Source organism: Rhinolophus hipposideros (genome assembly GCF_964194185.1).
Source record: "Rhinolophus hipposideros genome assembly, chromosome: 5".
NCBI lineage: Eukaryota > Metazoa > Chordata > Mammalia > Chiroptera > Rhinolophidae > Rhinolophus > Rhinolophus hipposideros.
In genome coordinates, this window is record NC_138051.1 from 60,483,855 (window position 1) to 60,502,122 (window position 18,268).

Below are 18,268 nucleotides of genomic sequence, written 5' to 3' on the forward strand. Positions count from 1 at the left end.
AGCGCCGCCCGGCCCGGCCTGCCCGAGTCACCTCCAGAGGACCCTGGGGACCGACCGGGCGTGCGCGTTGGGCGAGCAAGCCGCACTCTGGCGCACACAGTGCTGGCGACCGTCGCCGCCCCTTCAGCAACCGCTCGCAGCTCCCCAGGGCCGCCGCCGCGCTCTGGGTCCCAGCAGCCGCGGCTCGGCCCGCCCTCGCCGCCCGGCGCTCATTATCCCGGGTCGCGGGCGAAGCCCAGCGCCGAGCATGCGTGCTGCGAGGCCGGCAGCGGCGCCGGCCGGGCGCGGGGGCGCGGAGACGCGGGGGCCCAGCCGTGGGAGGCTCTCTCGCGGGCGCTTGCTGGCAGCGCGTTCCAGGCAGACTGCCTGATTTACTGCGCTTTACAGACTCGCCCTTCTCTCCGTCTTCCCGAGACGATCCTGACTCGGTGCCACTCCTCGAGCGCCGGGACTTAAGTCGTGGGAAGCCGTAGGGATGTGGCGAGAAAGGGGCATTCGGGCTTGACACGCTGTTTAACGTATTTGTGTTCCACGTGGCTATACTATAAATAGGAGATAGTAACTATTTCATAGAATGGTGTGTGGACTGACGGAGGTGAGGCGTGGAAAGCGCTTCCCACACCGTAGGGTCAGAAAAGGAAGGTGACAATGACGTTAATGAAGCTTGAACTTAAAGGTCCTTCGCTTGCACGGTCCCCTATGTGTTCACAAAATCATACCGTTTTTGTAAGACTTTCGAAAGGTATTTTTGAATTGCTTTCTTAATGGTGTCCTTCAAATTGTGTAGGCGTCAGGTCCCCAAAAACCTGAATCCACACTGGGGGCCCAGCCATATTCAACAGCCACTCAAAAAAGATCTCCAGACTGGAAGCTTTCCTGAGTTGGAGACAGACTCTGAAAACTTTATCATTAGCATAAATTTTATCCCACCAAAGATGCTGAGCACATAAATTACAATAGCGTGAAGCTACCAGCAGTGAGGAAAGGAAAGAAAGAATATGGTGCAAAAAAATGAGCCTCACTTCAGTTCCAGGATCAGTAGCTGAGCAATTATCCTCCCTTATAACACGCACCATTTTGTGATTTGGACAAGATCAGAATGACAGAGTTACGGTTGGAAAATTTAAGAGATCATTTTTCTAATCCAACTATCTAGTGAATCAAGAATGTCTCCTAATAACAACATCCACATTCCCATACACCAGGGATAAGAAGTAGGATAGTGAAATGCTTGTATTTCTCCAATTAATCTATCAATAAGTGAAGGCAACAACTTTGGTTTAGATAATCTTTACTTTTCTCTCCTGTTTCTCCAACCATAAACTCCAACCATAAACTACTAAGGTGTCCAACTACTAGACTGATTGTATTTTCTTATAGGAGAATAAAATTGTTAGTGGGAAGTTTCATTCTTGGCCAAAGATATTGGAAGCCTTTTCTAGGCCAACTCTGGCTTGAAGACACATTTTGTTTAGCCAAGGCTGTATTTAAATTTTTTAAATTGTTGTTAACATTTTAAAATCAAGAGATTTCACATATCTTTATTTCCAGCTTCTCTTGACAGAGATCTGGCAACACTGGGCCCTGCTGCATTCCTACAAGGGAATAATCAGCAGGCGGTGGGTAGAGGCTGCCCTCTTTAGAAAAGTATGCCATCCCATTTCCAGTTGGCTATATTCCCCACCTGGCACTCTTCACCCTTTTATGTAACCTGCCTAGTCTCTACAGGCATCTGAGTTGTGATCTCTGGGCTAGGCAAACAGAAATGTGATCCACGTGCTTGTGGAAGATAATCCAAGAATGACACCAGTAAAAAGTTTCCAAACAGACAAATGGGCCATCTAGAAAAAAATGTTGGATCCATACCTTCTACACACAACATTAGGATAAATTCCAGATGTCAAAGATTTAAATGTAAAAAAAAAAAAAAAAAACCACTATAGAATAATTTGTTTATAACTTGAGTACAAAATACCTTTCTACTATGATATAAAATGTAGAAGATTGATACATTCTATTTTTAAAAATATATGGCAAGGGCCAAGGGCCGGCCCAGTGGCTCAGGCCGTTAGAGCTCCATGCTCCTAACTCCAAAGGCTGCCAGTTGGATTCCCACATGGTCCAGTGGGCTCTCAACCACAAGGTTGCCAGTTCAACTGTCCAGTCCTGCAAGGGATGGTGGGCTCCGCCCCCTGCAACTAAGATTGAACTCGCACCTTGAGCTGAGCTGCCGCTGAGCTCCCGGATGGCTCAGTTGGTTGGAGCACATCCTGTCGATCACAAGGTTGCCAATTCGACTCCCTTGGTGGGCTGTGCCCCCTGCAACTGGCAACGGCAACTGGACCTGGAGCTGAGCTGCGCCCTCCACAACTAAGACTGAAAGGACAACAACTTGACTTGGAAAAAAGTCCTGGAAGTACACACTGTTTCCCCATAATGTCCGGTTCCCCCTCCCCAATAAAATCTTTAGTAAAAAAAAATATATATATGGCAAAAACAAGAAACACCACAAGCTAAGCCAAAAGCAAATGACAAACTAGAAAAAAATTATTTGCAACTCATTTCCTAAAGAGTTAATATCTTAAGAGTTCCTACAAATTAATAAGACTAACACTCAGAAAAAAAGGATAAAGGATATGAAAAGACAGTCACAGAAAAGGAAATATCTCTTAAACATATTAAATATGCTCAACTTTACTTGTGTTATGAAAAATGCAAATTTAAATTATTCTGTTATCATTTTCAACTATTTGAATTACACACATCAGAAAGTTGGATTATACACTATGTTGGTACGAGTATGGAGAAACAGTATGGAGAAAATATATTATTGGTGAGAGCGTAAATTGGTTCAACCTCTATCAAGAACAACTTGACAATACATATGAAAGTTGCAAAGGCACATTCCCTTTGATCCAGTAAATTCTAGGAATATGTCCTAGGTATACTTGCTCAAATGTGAAATGACTTAGCACAAGATTATCCATTGCAGTAGTTTGTTACAGCAAAAACAAAACAAAAATACCCTAGAAATAAACAACTAAAATAATCATCAGTAGGAATAAGGGACTGGCTCAACAAATAATAGTAAATCCACAGAATGGACCTATAAAATCATTTAAAAAGAACCAGACCACCATGTTGTGTTCAGGTCTCTTGAACTTGAACATTCTCAAAGATATACTACAAAGTGAAAAGAGCAGGATGTATAATATAGTATTTAGAGTATTCTACCACTTGTGTTAAAAAAAAAAGGAAGGCAGTATTTTATTACATATAAATATAGTATCTCTGCAAAGCTGCAGAAGGTAGTGACAATTCTTGTTGCCTCAGGGATGATTGGTTGTACCTTTTTGTGACATTTAAATTTTAAACCATATGAATGCTGTACTTATTCTGAACATTAAAAGTCATTTTTTAAATGAAAAATTTCTAACCTCATTATAAGCACCTGCTTCAAGTGTTAAAAATGGAAATATTAAACACACTGATACTGTAAGAGGAAGGGCCTATGATATATAACAAAAAGCTCAATCAAATTTGAGTTAAAATTAATATGCTATCATAGTAATACTTTGATAGTAATTTTGTCTTTTTAGAATTTAGAATGGCTTTTGGGAGATAACTTGAATGACCCAAGCACATCTCAAATTTTAAAAGGCAGTTAAAATTTTACCGCTAATATTCTCCCACTGAAAACATTTTGGAGAAGGTCTTACTCAACATTTCTCCCATTTACTCTCTACTTCCTCAATTTATTTAAAGCTACAAGTGCTGCCAGTCAGTAGCAAACCAAAGCAACACCACAGGAAGCAATAAATGTTGTTGTCACTCACTTTCATGGTTCGTTGATGTAGCTAACTTTGGTTCTTTACAGTCCACCTACCAGAAAGAAGGTGGGGCAGGTACTCAGATCATTTGCCCTGTAATAGGAGGCTCATGCCCAGATGACAGACCCCCTATAAAAGACAGCATACCAAAAATGTTTTCCCTAGAACTGTAATTTTTAAAGAAATTCCAAAAGATTTATTTATTAGACTCCCCTCACCCTGAAAAGCAGTGTGTTTATATGTTATATACCTTCTGCTACGGAACAGAAATAATGTTCCTTGGTGCTCTGGGGTATGATGACGACACTGAGGTCAGCCAGATATTGCCACCACTACCAGATGGAAAGCCATTTTTGTAAGTGGGGAAGAGCTCCAATTTTTACCCCAAATCTCAAATTACTCTATGTCATTTTTATGCACAAATACAGATTTTTTTTAAAGATTGTCTGCTATCTAAAGCCTTGATAGTTCAAGTTTTACACCCAAAAACTTTATTTGAATCAGTTTTTATGAAACTAAAAATTATGTTCACAACACCAAGGCTCATCAAAATATTTTTAATAGTAATATACATTTTCTTCTCTCAGAATACGCAAAACTTTAAAAAATCATATCAGTATTACACAACAAAACCCTATTGACATAAATACAAAATGTTTTACAAACAGAATAACCTACACATTCAAAACACTTTCAATAATTTTTTCACTTGTATTTTTTGGGGGTATAGTACAGACCCACATAGAATGAGGGTTGCTTTAATTAAGACAATTATTTTTGTAATTTCAGTCTTTCACAGCTTAGTGCATATACACTCTTACTGTTGACGAAATAGAGAATTGTAATATTTTCCATCTCTTAGTAATCTTGTAATGGAACAAAAAAATATCCTGTGTCACATTTCTTGGAGGAATCAGCTGTTATGAAGAACCATTAGTGCTTGTTTCTTCTGTGAATGATTTCTGAAGGCTTTCAAAATGCTCACCCAAGTTTTGAATAATTGCCTAGTCTATTTACTTGGGATATGTTACTTCTTGAACATGAGCTGATGATGTGTTGCCTTTCCAATTAGTGGATGAGGTAGCTCACTCAATGTAATCACCGAGGCTTGAAGTGAAAAGGAAGAAAACAGAAAAATGTTTCCTATCAACCAAAATGCATATCCTTCTAACTCATCCATTACACAGCTTTGGAGTGATAAGAGGAAAGAAAAAATGAAGAGTGGAAGATTAATCCTGACAGAGTATACATGAGGGAATGGATGAAAACGTCTCATCTAAATAGTGGTTCTGTAATAAAAGTTTCCCCTATCAGCAGGCTGCCATATTTTCATTTATATTTCTATTTTCCAACTTTCTGAATTGCAAGAATATTTTCAACAGATACCATATACTTATATACAGTATGGCACTGGCCAGCAATTTCAAATACTCATGAAGTACACATGAATGTAGGCACTTTTGCGGTTACAGTGAACGCCTCAAAGTTAGGTATTTTCCAAAAATGAGGAAATATCCTCATAAAAGTTTGTAGGATCCCTGAAAAACCATGTAGGCATGAATCACTAAGTAATCTTGGCCAACATTTGAAACACTTGGTGTAACTGAAGAACAGAGACATAAGAGGTAAATAATTTTTTAAATTATAGAGTTCTGTATATCAGTGCCAGGATTCTAGAATTGCTCTCATAAAAACCTGTCAATTCTAAGTTCTTTTATTTTCTCAACCACAGAAAACTGACAAGTTGGCAACAACCATTCATAGTGTACTACTGTTTAGATTTAGCGATGATACCACACCAAGTCTATATATAAAGAGACTGTGAATAAAAAAGGCTTTGAGTTTCTCTGCAAAGTTAGTTCTTAAAAATATTATAGCTAAGATAGAATTTTATTCAAACTACTTAAAAATGTGAAACTTCATGTATTTTTTAATGAAGAATTTCAAATTCCCAAATACAAATACTGTTGCTATAAATAATGTGAGCTTTTCTATGATTCTTCAAAATTAAAAGGTTTGCAATCTACAGTATATTTTCTTGTCTATGAGAGACAAAAAAAACTTAGATATTATAAAGCCAAAAAGTTAAGGGAATAAGCAATTTTTTATGCCATCATTCCCCCAAACTGTACAAGAGTCAAATCTCTAGACCATGGCTGGTGAGACCAGGTCATTAACAAAGTCAGGGATTCAGGACAGATACAACTGTACCTTTCCCTTTTATTCACAAAGTATAAGAACATGGACTTTAAAAAAATTATTATTTCTATGTTGCACCATTTTAACAATTCAGTGGTTATCTAAATGAGATATCTAAAAATGATATTTTCAAACCTATTTTTCTTAAAATTAAAGAATGCTTCATGTTGCTGAATGTGGAGATTAAAATGCATACCTAGCTCCTTTCACTATTTACAATTTAAATCTTTGTTGCACTTCATCTGCAATCATTCCAGAAATTGCAAGGGAAGAGGTAGCAGCAGGGGAAGGTGCATTTCTCACATGAAGAATGCGATTTCCAATTACTCCAACTCCTCCATCAAATACAAAATCTTCTACCAGATTTCCATCTCTATCCAGGGCTTGGGCTCTTACTCCAGCTGGACCTCTGCAAAACCAAGAGTGGCAGTCAACTGACTGGAAGATAGGACACTTTACAAGTCAGTAGTCTCAAAGTATTCTTAAAGCAATAAAGTCTTTATTCTTCTAAATGCCCAATCATGTGGAAATCCAACAGGTTTGTGTTCAGCCAAAGGCTGTCAGTTGTAGCCAGTAAAACTTACATCCTCAATCTAGAGCGTAATACCTGCCACATAGCAGTGCCAATAAATGCTTATCAAATGAATATACAAATGGGTAAGCTAGGTATAAATATCTGCTCTTTCCCAAAGAAACAGATAAATCTGTATTTAATTAGAATAGATGTATTTTTTATTTAAATTTATAAAATGAACTTATTAGAAAATCAATGGGAATAATAAAGCTCTTCTGGTTAATACAAAGCAATGAAAGCAGGATTTTCATGTTACAGAACTGTATTTGTGTGTGTGTATGTGTGGGTGTGTATTTTGTTTTGATTACACACTATTAAAATTTATGGAGAAAAATATTTTCAAGTGGCAGCAAGTTCATGTTTTGTAGTTTGTTTTTATTTTTAATAGTTTAGCCTTGAATATCAGGATAACTTTCAATTAACTAAAGAGATGACAGGAAAAGCATAAAAATGAATTCACTTGGCAGCATGTTAATACGTAAGAGCCTTTACTACTAAAAGTTATGTTTTATAACACTTAAGTTTACAAATGAGATTTTAAACATTTTTTTAAATAGTTTAAAATTTTACAGATGAAATTTGAATAAAATATTTTTGGAATCCAAAAGCACTTTCATTGAAACTATTCAAGAAAACCCAATTTGAAAATAGCTGCCTTGTACACACCACTGGAACTCAAGAAATCAGGCAACAATATTAAATATTTTTATCGATTCTGGGCCAGTGCACATACACACTTGAGGAAAATACAAAGAACAATATGAGAGCACTGCCCTCTAAGACCTCAGCCTGGCTGAGAAGAGATAATGATAGTAATAGCTATTATTTGCCAACTGCTTATTCTGTGCTAGGAATTCTCTCATTTAATCCTCACAACTCTAAGTGGCTGATACAGTTTATATTTAACAGCAAAGAAACACAGAGTGATTAAGTAACTTACCTGAAGTTACACAGCAATACTCTTCATTTGTAGAAAGGTAAATAAGGATTACAACATGGGTGAAAGGTTCTATAATAAAGCTGAGTAATCTGCTCTACAGACTCATGCAGGGAATTTGGACAAAAGATTTTTGAGCTGTAAGGATTTCTGAGTAAGATCAGATATAACACTTAGAACACAACAAGGTAGAATGGGACCGAAGCTGAACTTTCTTAGAGTAAGGATACATAACACTGTATCATCAGTCAGTGTGTGGTCCATTTTGTACATTCTGTATTTGTAGCTTATCTCAATTCATTAAAACAGCATTTCTCCCTTTTTCTTGTACAATGCGCTGCTTCTGTTGAGAGCATCTCTATGGGTTTCTTATTCCTCTCCTTTTATCTGGCAGAAGGCCAACATATAGAGGACATACATTGGCTTGACCAGCCACTGATGTTGAGTGTTCAAAGTAAAACTTCTTTTTCTACAGAGGTTTAGTTAGCACATTCCCCTTACTCCTTCTAAAACAAATAGAAGTTAATACTGATTAACTACAGTTAAAATGTGTCTATTTATTTTGCTTATAAACACCAATTATGTTCTCAATTTCCCTATATTCCCTATATTCCTGCCAAAGTGTTCCAGACCTATAGTCCAAACTGTAAAAAAAACAATATACAATGTTAATTTTTTCTAAGGATCTCACTTTAGTTCAAACTAAAGTAACTAATATGAAATGTTTAAATTATCAAACTCTTCATATTCCCTACTCAGCACTTAATGCAAATTCAGGGTTTTTGTTTGCATTTTTACATATAAGCACCCCCCCTCAGAATACCTCAGTTTGAGATGAGTATTATAATTTGAAATTTCAGGTAAAATTAACCATAAATGTCTTGCGGCCCAGGACAGCATCTTGTACAACACCCCTTCTTCACCTCCATGTCTAGATTTGTGCCTTGAAACATTTCTCTATAAAGACACGTGTACTCCAATGTTCATTGCAGCTTTGTTTATGGGGGCCAAGACATGGAAACAACCAAAATGTCCTTCGATAGATAAATGGATAAATAAATTGTGGTATATATACACACAATGGAATACTATTCGGCGTTAAGGAAAGATGATATAGGAGCATTTGTGACAACGTGGATGGATCTTGAGAGTATAATGCTAAGTGAAATAAGTCAGATAGATTTGTGCCTTGTACATAGTAAGGCCAGACACTTTTAATTTTTTAACTTCTAATTTTTTTAAATTTTATTTTAATAGTCAAAAGAACAAATGATTCAGCAAATTTAATATTTATGGAGTCAGCTACATTTAATTGTTTAGTGCTATTTGTAGCCAATGTATTTTACTATATTTGTAGCTAAATTTAATGGGAATGTACATCCTAGACCCTTAAGTATGTCCAGAAACAACAGCTGAATATCTAACTAATGGCATTAATTCATTTGAGAAGCATTTTTATTTATTATTTTACTGTTCTGCGGCAGGCAGTTCTGTGGGCTGGGAAACAGCTATGACCCGCTGTACCTGACACCTTTGGCCAGGTCCAAATAGGTCAATTTAGTATTTTATAAAACTCACCATGGGATCTACTGTTAATCTAAAAGTAGAAGTTCACATGAGCATATTTAAATTGGGAATGGTGGAATGGGGAAAGGAAACAAATCATCTTATTTCCAAACAATAAGGAAGGGTATTTCGGCTACTAATCTTCAACTTAATTGGATTTTGACAAGATTTTTCTATATTCAATTTTTGAATTTTGTTGAGAATTTGGTTTAGGGTTTAGGACATTGTCAGCTGTTGTAAATGTTTTCTAAGGACTTGAATAACACAAGTATCCTGTAATGGGGTGGAGGAGTTCTATAAATCCATTAAATCAAGTGCTATTCAAATGTTAGATATTTTATCTGCTTGATCTCTACTATCAATAGTCATGTCTTAAAATCACCCACCACAATTATGGATTTATTGATTTCTGCTTGCAGTTATATCAGTTATTGTTCTCTGTATTTCATATTATATGCAACAAGTTTATGGTGACCCTTTTCATTTCTAACAATAATTTTTCCCTTACAGTGTATTTTATCTGACATGAATCCAGTTCTCATCTTTCTTCTAATAAGCATCTGCCTAGCACATAAATGGATTTTTTTAATTTAACCTGACAATCTCCATCTTAACTATTAAGTACATTTACATTTATTGTAATTATTGATATGTTTGACTTCTACCATGTCACTGTATGCTATTTAACTTGATTTTTGAGGGGTTTTCCCACCTCCTTTCCTGACTTACTGAGTTTTCTATTAATATATTCTTCTTTCCTCTTTTACCTGATTTAGAAGTTACATAAAGCTTCCATTCTTGTAGTTAGTTTTATTTATTCAGATGGGACTCACTGTGCATCCTGAATTTTATGTCTTTTTTCCTCTGAAACTTCCATGAGATTTAGGCTGGAATCTTCTAATTTTTTAGCCCATGTCTTTTAATTTCCACATGATGCTTCTTTGTCTTATAACATTTTTGTCTAAATTCTTCAGATTTAACTTTCAATTTACTGATTTTTCTCTTAAGGTCTAAGCAGCTAACTTAGTCATTTGAGTTTTAAAATTTAAGAACTATATTATTCATTTTTAGAAATTCTAATTAGTGTGTTTCCAAATTTGCCTAGGGTTTTTTTCTTTGCCTTATTCTTTTTCATGTTTTCCACTCCTGTTTGTTTTCAATTCACTAGAGCATATTTACTTTATGGTTTCTAAAATTATTCTTACCCCAAATTGTGAGGAATCTAATTCTGGTATTTATTTTATCTGCTTACTCTCACTTATGCTGCTCTGTAACTTTTGATGGTGAGTTTCTGTTCAGCAGGGAATACTGCAAGGATTGGGTTGAGGTTTTGTTCCTCCACACAGAGGTTTTACATTTGCTTCTATCAGGTGCTCCAAGGATATTACCATCCTGGGAACAATTTTTTTAATGGGATTTTTTAACATGTACAAAAATAAAACAAATAGTATAACAAACTCCCACTTATGTATTACCAAGTTTCAATAATAAGCAACACACAGCCAATCTTGTTTCATTTAAATACCCACTCACTGTCCACCTCTCTCCACTGGATTATTTTAGAGCAAATCCCAGATGGCATATCATTTCACTTCAATGTATACTTCTTTAAAAAAGATTCTTCAAAATACTAATAACACAAAACCAATAATTGCTTAATATCAATAATATTCAGTCTGTGGTCAAATTACCCTGATTTTCACTTTCTCTTTCTCTAATCTGTTTAAAGTGAGTGTGGGAGGGAGAAGTGGTTAGTTTGAAGCAAGATAGTAACAAGTCTGGAACTACTTTTTAAATTAATTTCTGAGTTTAAGGTTCCTAGATCAAGCTGGTGGTATAAATTCACACTTGAAGCACTTGTGAGAACAGGCCCAGGGTTCTAGATTTTTAGGAGCTTCCATCCCCCTTCCCTCAAGACCAGGACAAACAAAATTCCTTAACATTTCCTGGTGCCAAGGGGAATTTTTCCCCTGAGTCTCCCTTTTCACTGAGAGTATAGCCCATCAAGAGTCCCTGGCTTTCCCTAGGGGTCTCAGTTCCAACTTTTTACCTTTTACAGACCTAAGGCCTCCTTTCCAGCACTTGAGTGAAAACTAAAATAAAAAACCCTTTTATATCTTGTTTTATGTGGTGGATAGTACTTAATCTGCATTATTTTATTGCATGTAAATCACTTATCACTTAAAAATAAAACTCAGTTACATTTACATCAAAACCAGCAAATCTTTCCTAGCCTTCCAGGACAGCATTAGCATAAATTCCTCTTAGTACCTAGCTTTTCAATTTCCTCCTCGTTTTTTTGCTCCTGGGATGCCCCTTACTTTCCTGCACTCTCAGCTATACGCATTTCAAAGGATTTTTACTATTTCTTTTCCAGGCTCTCTCAGTATTTCGTAGTGTGAGGGTTACTAAATTGTCTGGACTAGTGGTTCTTGACCGAGAGAGATTTTGCCCCCTAGAGGACAAGTGGCAATGTCTGGACACTTGTGTTTGTCATAACTAGCGGAGTACTGCTGGCGCCTAGTCGGTAGAGCCAGGGATGCCGCTAGGTATCCTACAATGAAATGGACAGTCTCCCACAACAATGAATTATTTGGCCCCAAATGTCAACAGTGCGAAGACTGAAAAACTGTGATCTAGGTCACCTTGACTGTAGGAATATTTGGCTTTCATACCTTTGCATTTCACAATGAAATACCAAATGAAATACCTTTGCATTTCACAATGACAGAGAATAGTCTTTAGCTGTCACTCACGATGAAAACATCTCGCCTAAAAATTTACTCTAGAATTCCCCAAATAAGAAATTTTCAAAGTGAAGAGTGGGAAAAGGGGGGATTTGGGCACATATGTTTTCATCTTTTATGTCTTTACAACGCTAACAGAAAGAAACTGCTGTTAGATTCCCATGCCAAAATTAATCACAGAACTGAAAGACTTTAGAGCTAAAATTAAGAACCTTAGAGATCATGATTTAACAATGGGAAGTCTGTACACTTAATGCATATATTTGACAGATTATAACTTTGCGTTCCAATCTAATGTTCACCAGGAAGTTATTGCCCAAGACGCCCTGGCTAGGCAATGAAAAGTCAAGCTGGATGCCCTTTGTGGTTACTGAGATTCAAGTACACCATCCTGAGCTAAATATCCCACTAAAAGTGTTGGTTTGATTCTCTTTTACTATCTAGAACTGCTTAATGTGCTTCTGCCTCAATATTAATGATACAGTATTTATGCTTTTACTATAATGGGTTGCAAGATAGACAAGACTTGGACTTCAAAATGTGGGAAAGTCTATTGATCTTTTCATTATTATTATTATTATTATGTAATATTTCAGGCATATAACATGGTACAGAGAATAACATAATGAACACCTATTTTCTTACCAAACAGCTTCAGAAATAAAGCATTATAGATATGATAATAGCCCCCTGTGGATCTCTCTGAATCCCATTCCCTTCTGTCCCCAGAGGTAAATACTCACTCTCCCGATTTAGGTGTTTGTCACTATACTTGTTTTAATTTTCACATTACATATGCAATCCATAAATAATATATGGTATTGTTTAAACTTATATAAATCATATCAAACATATCTTCTATAACCTCTTTTCTATTAGTGATAATTTCCTGCATATAATAGCTGCAGGAATGGAGTGAAAGGGAAGGAGTAAATAGAATTGCTAAATGTGTTCAGCTTCTCTGTCTCCAAAGCAGAACTCATCTGTAATTGGATTTAATTTGTCCCCAAATGCACCCGCCTACAGTGCTGTGTACCTTTCTCTACTACATGCTAATGAAACTGGTAACTGAAATGCACACCCTTACACCTAGAGACAGAGGAAGTGTTCACCAAAACTCACAAGCCCCAAGCCCAGTTCTACCATATGAAATCCACTGGTCTACAGTGTTCCTCAGGCTCCTACAAAGGGTGGTAATTGAATATGGGTAGTGAATTCACTGCAACTATTTATACACAGAATTCACTATCCCTACCTATTGTGTTTTCCAAGGAATACTAATAGCAGTAACAGACACCAGATTTGACCAACCTATTTTCAGACAGAAAACAAGTCTGCTAGAGCAGACCACTGAAAACCTAAAAGCCTTTATTGATTGATTGAGTGAAAAAAAAATAAAGCCTAGATATTTTTATCCGTTCCACTTCAGAAGGTAAGTAGAAGAATGAGAGAGATAAGAGTAAAGACATTAGCTGGGTTTTAATAGTTCTTCTAAGGATTCAAAAAAGCTGGTCTAAGAATGATACATTAGAGTCAGATTTAGACCAGGATGTGCCCCCAAGGAAGACAGCTGACATGATTACTGCTCTCTTCCCAGATGCAGAGTCAAGTTGCTGACATTTTACACCAAAAGTTAAGCAGCTATTACTGAGGCAATGCTTAGTTTTCTAGAGATTCATGGGACGGATTCATGGAGGGGGAATACCTCAAAGTACACTGCTGATTAGGTCTAACAAATATAATAGCTTGTTCAGGGAAAAAGGTGAACACCCTAAAAATATCACCAAGGATAAAAGGAAATAGGCTTGGGTAGTATTTAGGACAATTTACAGATTAAGTCCAGAAAGCCTTTTAATAAGAAAAAGAATTGTTTTAAGCAATACTTCCTTTGCCCCACTTCCTTGTTATCCCAGTAATAAGGACTCAGACTGATGGTTACCACTCTACTTCCCACTTCTGTCCTGCAAGTGAAGTTCCTGAGTGGAGTAAGACCCAAGAAAGAACAAGAGTGGTAGAGAAGAAGCAAGCGAAGATGTCAGGTATATGATGTGTGTTTCTAAAAGGTTTTAAGAATCAATCAAAATAGAATGTTTTAATGTGTTTATTGCCTACTTAGTTGCCTACTTAGTTGACAAGGTGATCACTGATCTTATATAGAATTAAAGTCAAAAGGCTTTGGAATCACAGGAGGCAGAGGCCAGGGAGATTTTTTAAATTTCAAGCAAGTTGTATTTATCATGAGTGATAGCTAGACACAAAAGCAAAGGAGGCATCACAATACGACTACAATGGAGATTTTAGTAAGGTAGTTTGTAAGGTAGTCTAGATAATTAGGACCTAATTCAAGCACTAAGAGCCATGATGCGGCAAGGCCCAATACATGCACTGCGAAGCGAACGCATCAACTTGTGGGAAAGAGAGCACACAAAGATTCAGTGGACACTCTGACTGAAAATGTGCTGAAGAATCACCAAGTCAGACCCACCTTGCAAGTTCACCTAGGTCACAACTGTATGGACAATCCTATGCCTTTTCCTTACCTAATTATATCACTGATGGTAATTTCAGGGATAAACTTTTGAAGGTACTTCACTGTTACACTGAGAAAACAGGCTTTATACATTTCATTGACTCCATAGGACAAATTCTGGAACACCAGTTTAATCAAGCCACTGAAAACAAAGAAAATAAAATCTCTATGAGAGAAAGAAATTCTTTATTACTATAAAACACCTTTACAACTATTAGATTTGAGCGGGGGCGGGGGAGCATCACAGAAATCTAGGCAAAGTCAGAAAAACCACAAATTAAAAGAAAATCAACTTTTGGCCAATATAAGAAGGAAATTTCATCAAAGGACTACCTTCCAAACTCCAAAGGTAAACACCTTTCAAACTCAAATTCCCAGGGAATGCTGGTTTCAAATAGGATTTTATAAAGACTGCCAACACAGCAAGGTTTTCTAATACAAACGTTACATGCTTTCAAAATACACCTAAAAGGCATTAGCAGATCTTTAAATCTGGGCATTAAAGAAGTGAGACATTCACCCTACTTTTCTTTAGTCAACCGGAGGTAAGATACTCTAGTAGTGATTGTCACGTGAGACTCTGATGAGTGTGTGTGTTTGTGTGTGTGTGTGTGTGTTGTTTTTACAAGCACACATGCTGGGGAAACCCCATCCTAAACCTTCTGTTTCAGAATCCGTGGGAGGTGAAACTCAAGTACAGCTTAAAAAGCTTTCTAGTAATTTTGATGTGAAACCCACTGGAGAGAAACACTGCTAAAAGGACACCCAAAAAACCTCACTGAGTTCTTACAAGAGTAAAGAATCTGCATCCCAACATAATAGTATTGTTAGTTTTCCACAAAAGGAAAAATCCTTAATTATCAGTAGTTTCTCCAGTGGTTTTCAAAATGATGGTGACTGGCTTGAAATGATCTTATCAATATAAGCCATCTACTGATTTCGAGAGAAATTTTTTTTTCTTTTTTTTCCTTTATTTTTTTAAATTTATTGAGGTGATAATTGTTAGTAATCTTTCTTTTTCTTCAAACTCAACTAGAAGGTTAGCAAAACAAGATGTGGATTGTCAGATGTGTGACGGGCTCCTGGTCTTGCTTTTTTTAACCAAGACAACACCCTGAATCATCAGGATTTTCTTGAAGTAGTTAAAATATTATGCTTATTCCACAAAACTCTTAATTTGGATTAATAAGAAGAATCAATATACCAACCACAAATATGAGGATTTATCCAATAAATAGAGTATCAAGAAAGACAAAATGTCTCACATTACAAATATAAGCACATAAAATCATTTAAGTAAATAATGTTACCTCTTGGTAATTATATCCATACTATCTCTGGCACTGAAGTCAAAGGGTTTGTAACCCTCTCGTTTAAAGGCAAGAACTGCATTAGGCCCTAGCCAAATACTGCCATCCATCCTTGGTGTGAAGTGAACTCCTAGGAAAGGAAACCGGCTATCTGGGACCTACCGATTTAACATAGCAAAGATACTGTTAGCCCTACAGCATACTGCATTTTGGTATGCATGCAAACATTCAACTGGTAATATAAATAACTTTCTTCCCATCCATTTAACTCGCATTACTTTCTTCTTTACTCAGATATGCCTTTCTACTTACATGCTTCTGCCTAGAAATGCTACCCAGGAATCACTGATGCTATTGAGACTAATACATACTGTCCTATCTATTCCTCTTTCTGGGTAAAGAAAAAAATAACTGTTCTATTTCAGGTTATTCCCTGCCCTCCCCGTGCCTCCCCCACCTCCCAACTAGGGATATATGTGGCTGGCAAGTAAAATCAGAGCTGCCAGAAACACACACACATTCATAGCACAGGTTTTTGTAAAGTTGGAATGTATTAGGTTGAAGCAGATGAAATGGATGTTTTGGCAATGTCAAAAACATTAAGTAACTGAATATTGGTAATTTCATCTGGTTCAACCTAGTAGTTCCAGATGGAAGAATGAACTCTTCATTTAAAGGGCTCTGTCTTCTACACCATGAAACCACAGAGGTAGCGAACTGAGAAAGAGGGTTGGGTATCTGGGCATAAAAAAGGGAAAGTTCTCTTATGAGTGCTCCTTCCAGCAGAGAGGAAGAAGAATCAGGTGCTTTCTTGCTAGCCCTTCTCATGGTGCACTCATGCTTTCCACAGACATGTACTTGTAGGCAACTAAGTATAGTTTAATGACTATGATATCAGATTAAAGACTTAGGGATTTAACATAAGAGAAACAGGTAGAATCCTTGCAAAAAAAATTCCTTCAAAATATCTCTTACTTCTGACCCAGATAAAAGTTTTTGTTTCATTGCCTTTTTGCCCACAGTCATCTCGAAAAGGGTGAGAAGGCAGAGGCATCATTACCTACCGGATAAATATTTCCTTTTACAAGATAGCATTTTTCTGGCTTCAAGAGCAGGTAATCTCCCCGGAATGGTACAATTTGAGGATCAGGATTGCAGCCACTCAACTCGGAAATACGGTCTGAGTAAAGTCCTGCACAGGTCACAACATACCGACATTGAACTTCCTCTCCCTAGTGCAAAAGAAAAGAACAGTGATTTGTGGGACACTGAGAGGAGAAGTATATGTCAAGGGCAGAAAAACAGATCATAGAAAAGATACTAAGGGTACAGGAATGGACTTTTTTTCTTTTTATTCCTTTTAAAACAGGACATTAAATACAAGTATCAGCAAAATAAATTCTTCAGCATTTAGGTGGCAGCTAGAACCCTAGAGTAGTGGCATACAAGAGTTTGTCATGTTAAATTTTGTACTTTAAATTTAATTAGGGATATAATGGTTGACCTAGTGAAGACACTTAAGACACACACACACACACACACACACACACACACACTTATTTTACTAAGATCTAGCATGGAACTTCTTAACTATTTGGTACACGAAGAAGCAAACTTCATTTAGATAGCCCCTCCAATTTGGCCTCTTCCGTATTTCACACAGCTTCTCCTGCCTTATCTATGAGTAACTATCCTGTTTCTCTCAGGTTGCTTCACACTCCAACCGTAACCCATTATCAACCAATTCTCCTTCCTGATCAATATTTACTTTGCAACTGAGACTACTTTCAAAACCTCATTCATTCAATCCACATTTACTGAGAACACATGACAGTCAAGGTTTGCTTTAACAGCTAAGAGACTGCTAATCTTAGGCTGTTGTATTTTCTCATAAATTTTATTTTGTAATTATCATCTGCCTATTTTCAGATTTACCCTGCTGGGGTTAGTCAATGTGCCACCCTATTTCCTAAATGATTTCATTAAACCACAATTCATCACCACACTCTAATACCCATCTCTTAAACATCTAGCATCTCCTTGCTCGAGGTAATTTCTTGTTCTTAGATTTCCTCCCCAAATGACCTGTTTCTGAAGCCTCCAAATTTTCACGTATCTCAACATTCTCTTTCTTTGCAACCCTCACTGATTCATCCTTATTCTATCTCTGTATGCATGCTATTTTCGCCTACCTACAAAGATAAGCCTCTTTTCAAGAAATATATAAGTTACACTTCTGGCAAAAATCAGATGAAACCTCTTTGTAGTGACTTCAAGTTAGCTAGACTAAACCATGATAATTTTAAGACCCTTGAAATTAAACGGCTATGGAAACAAAAACAAAAATGCCTTCTTCTAAATAGGTTAATATATCTTTCCTGTTCATCTACAGTTATATACCAGAAGTACAAGAAATATTTTTATGTGGTATAAATCTACTAGCTCCTACTCTGAAAAGTCAGCAGTTCTTTTGTTCTTAGAACATAAAATGGAGATAAGCCATGATAAATGTAAAGATAAGAGAATGCGTAGAATGGTATCAGCATGCAAATAACCTAGATATTCTCTTTAAAAA

The 18,268-nt window shown here is 36.8% G+C and overlaps 1 protein-coding gene across 5 annotated transcripts in view; it reads right to left on the reverse strand.

The window, feature by feature from the left end:
- Nucleotides 1-4,371: 4,371 nt before the first annotated feature.
- Nucleotides 4,372-18,268, reverse strand: part of L2HGDH (L-2-hydroxyglutarate dehydrogenase) — a 38,173-nt gene continuing 24,276 nt past the window's right edge. For 2 of the 5 annotated variants that reach the window (XM_081047642.1, XM_081047645.1), the window contains 5 exons: nucleotides 16,758-16,925; nucleotides 15,694-15,851; nucleotides 14,394-14,525; nucleotides 6,226-6,438; nucleotides 4,372-4,937 (listed from right to left, as the gene is read on the reverse strand). In XM_081047642.1, coding sequence (XP_080903768.1) covers nucleotides 6,243-6,438; nucleotides 14,394-14,525; nucleotides 15,694-15,851; nucleotides 16,758-16,925 — 654 coding nt within the window. In that variant the 3' untranslated portion in view covers nucleotides 4,372-4,937; nucleotides 6,226-6,242. Of the gene's footprint in view, nucleotides 4,938-6,225; nucleotides 6,439-7,543; nucleotides 7,565-14,393; nucleotides 14,526-15,693; nucleotides 15,852-16,757; nucleotides 16,926-18,268 lie in introns of all 5 variants that reach the window. The other 3 variants (XM_081047643.1, XM_081047641.1, XM_081047644.1) reach the window with 3 other exon arrangements.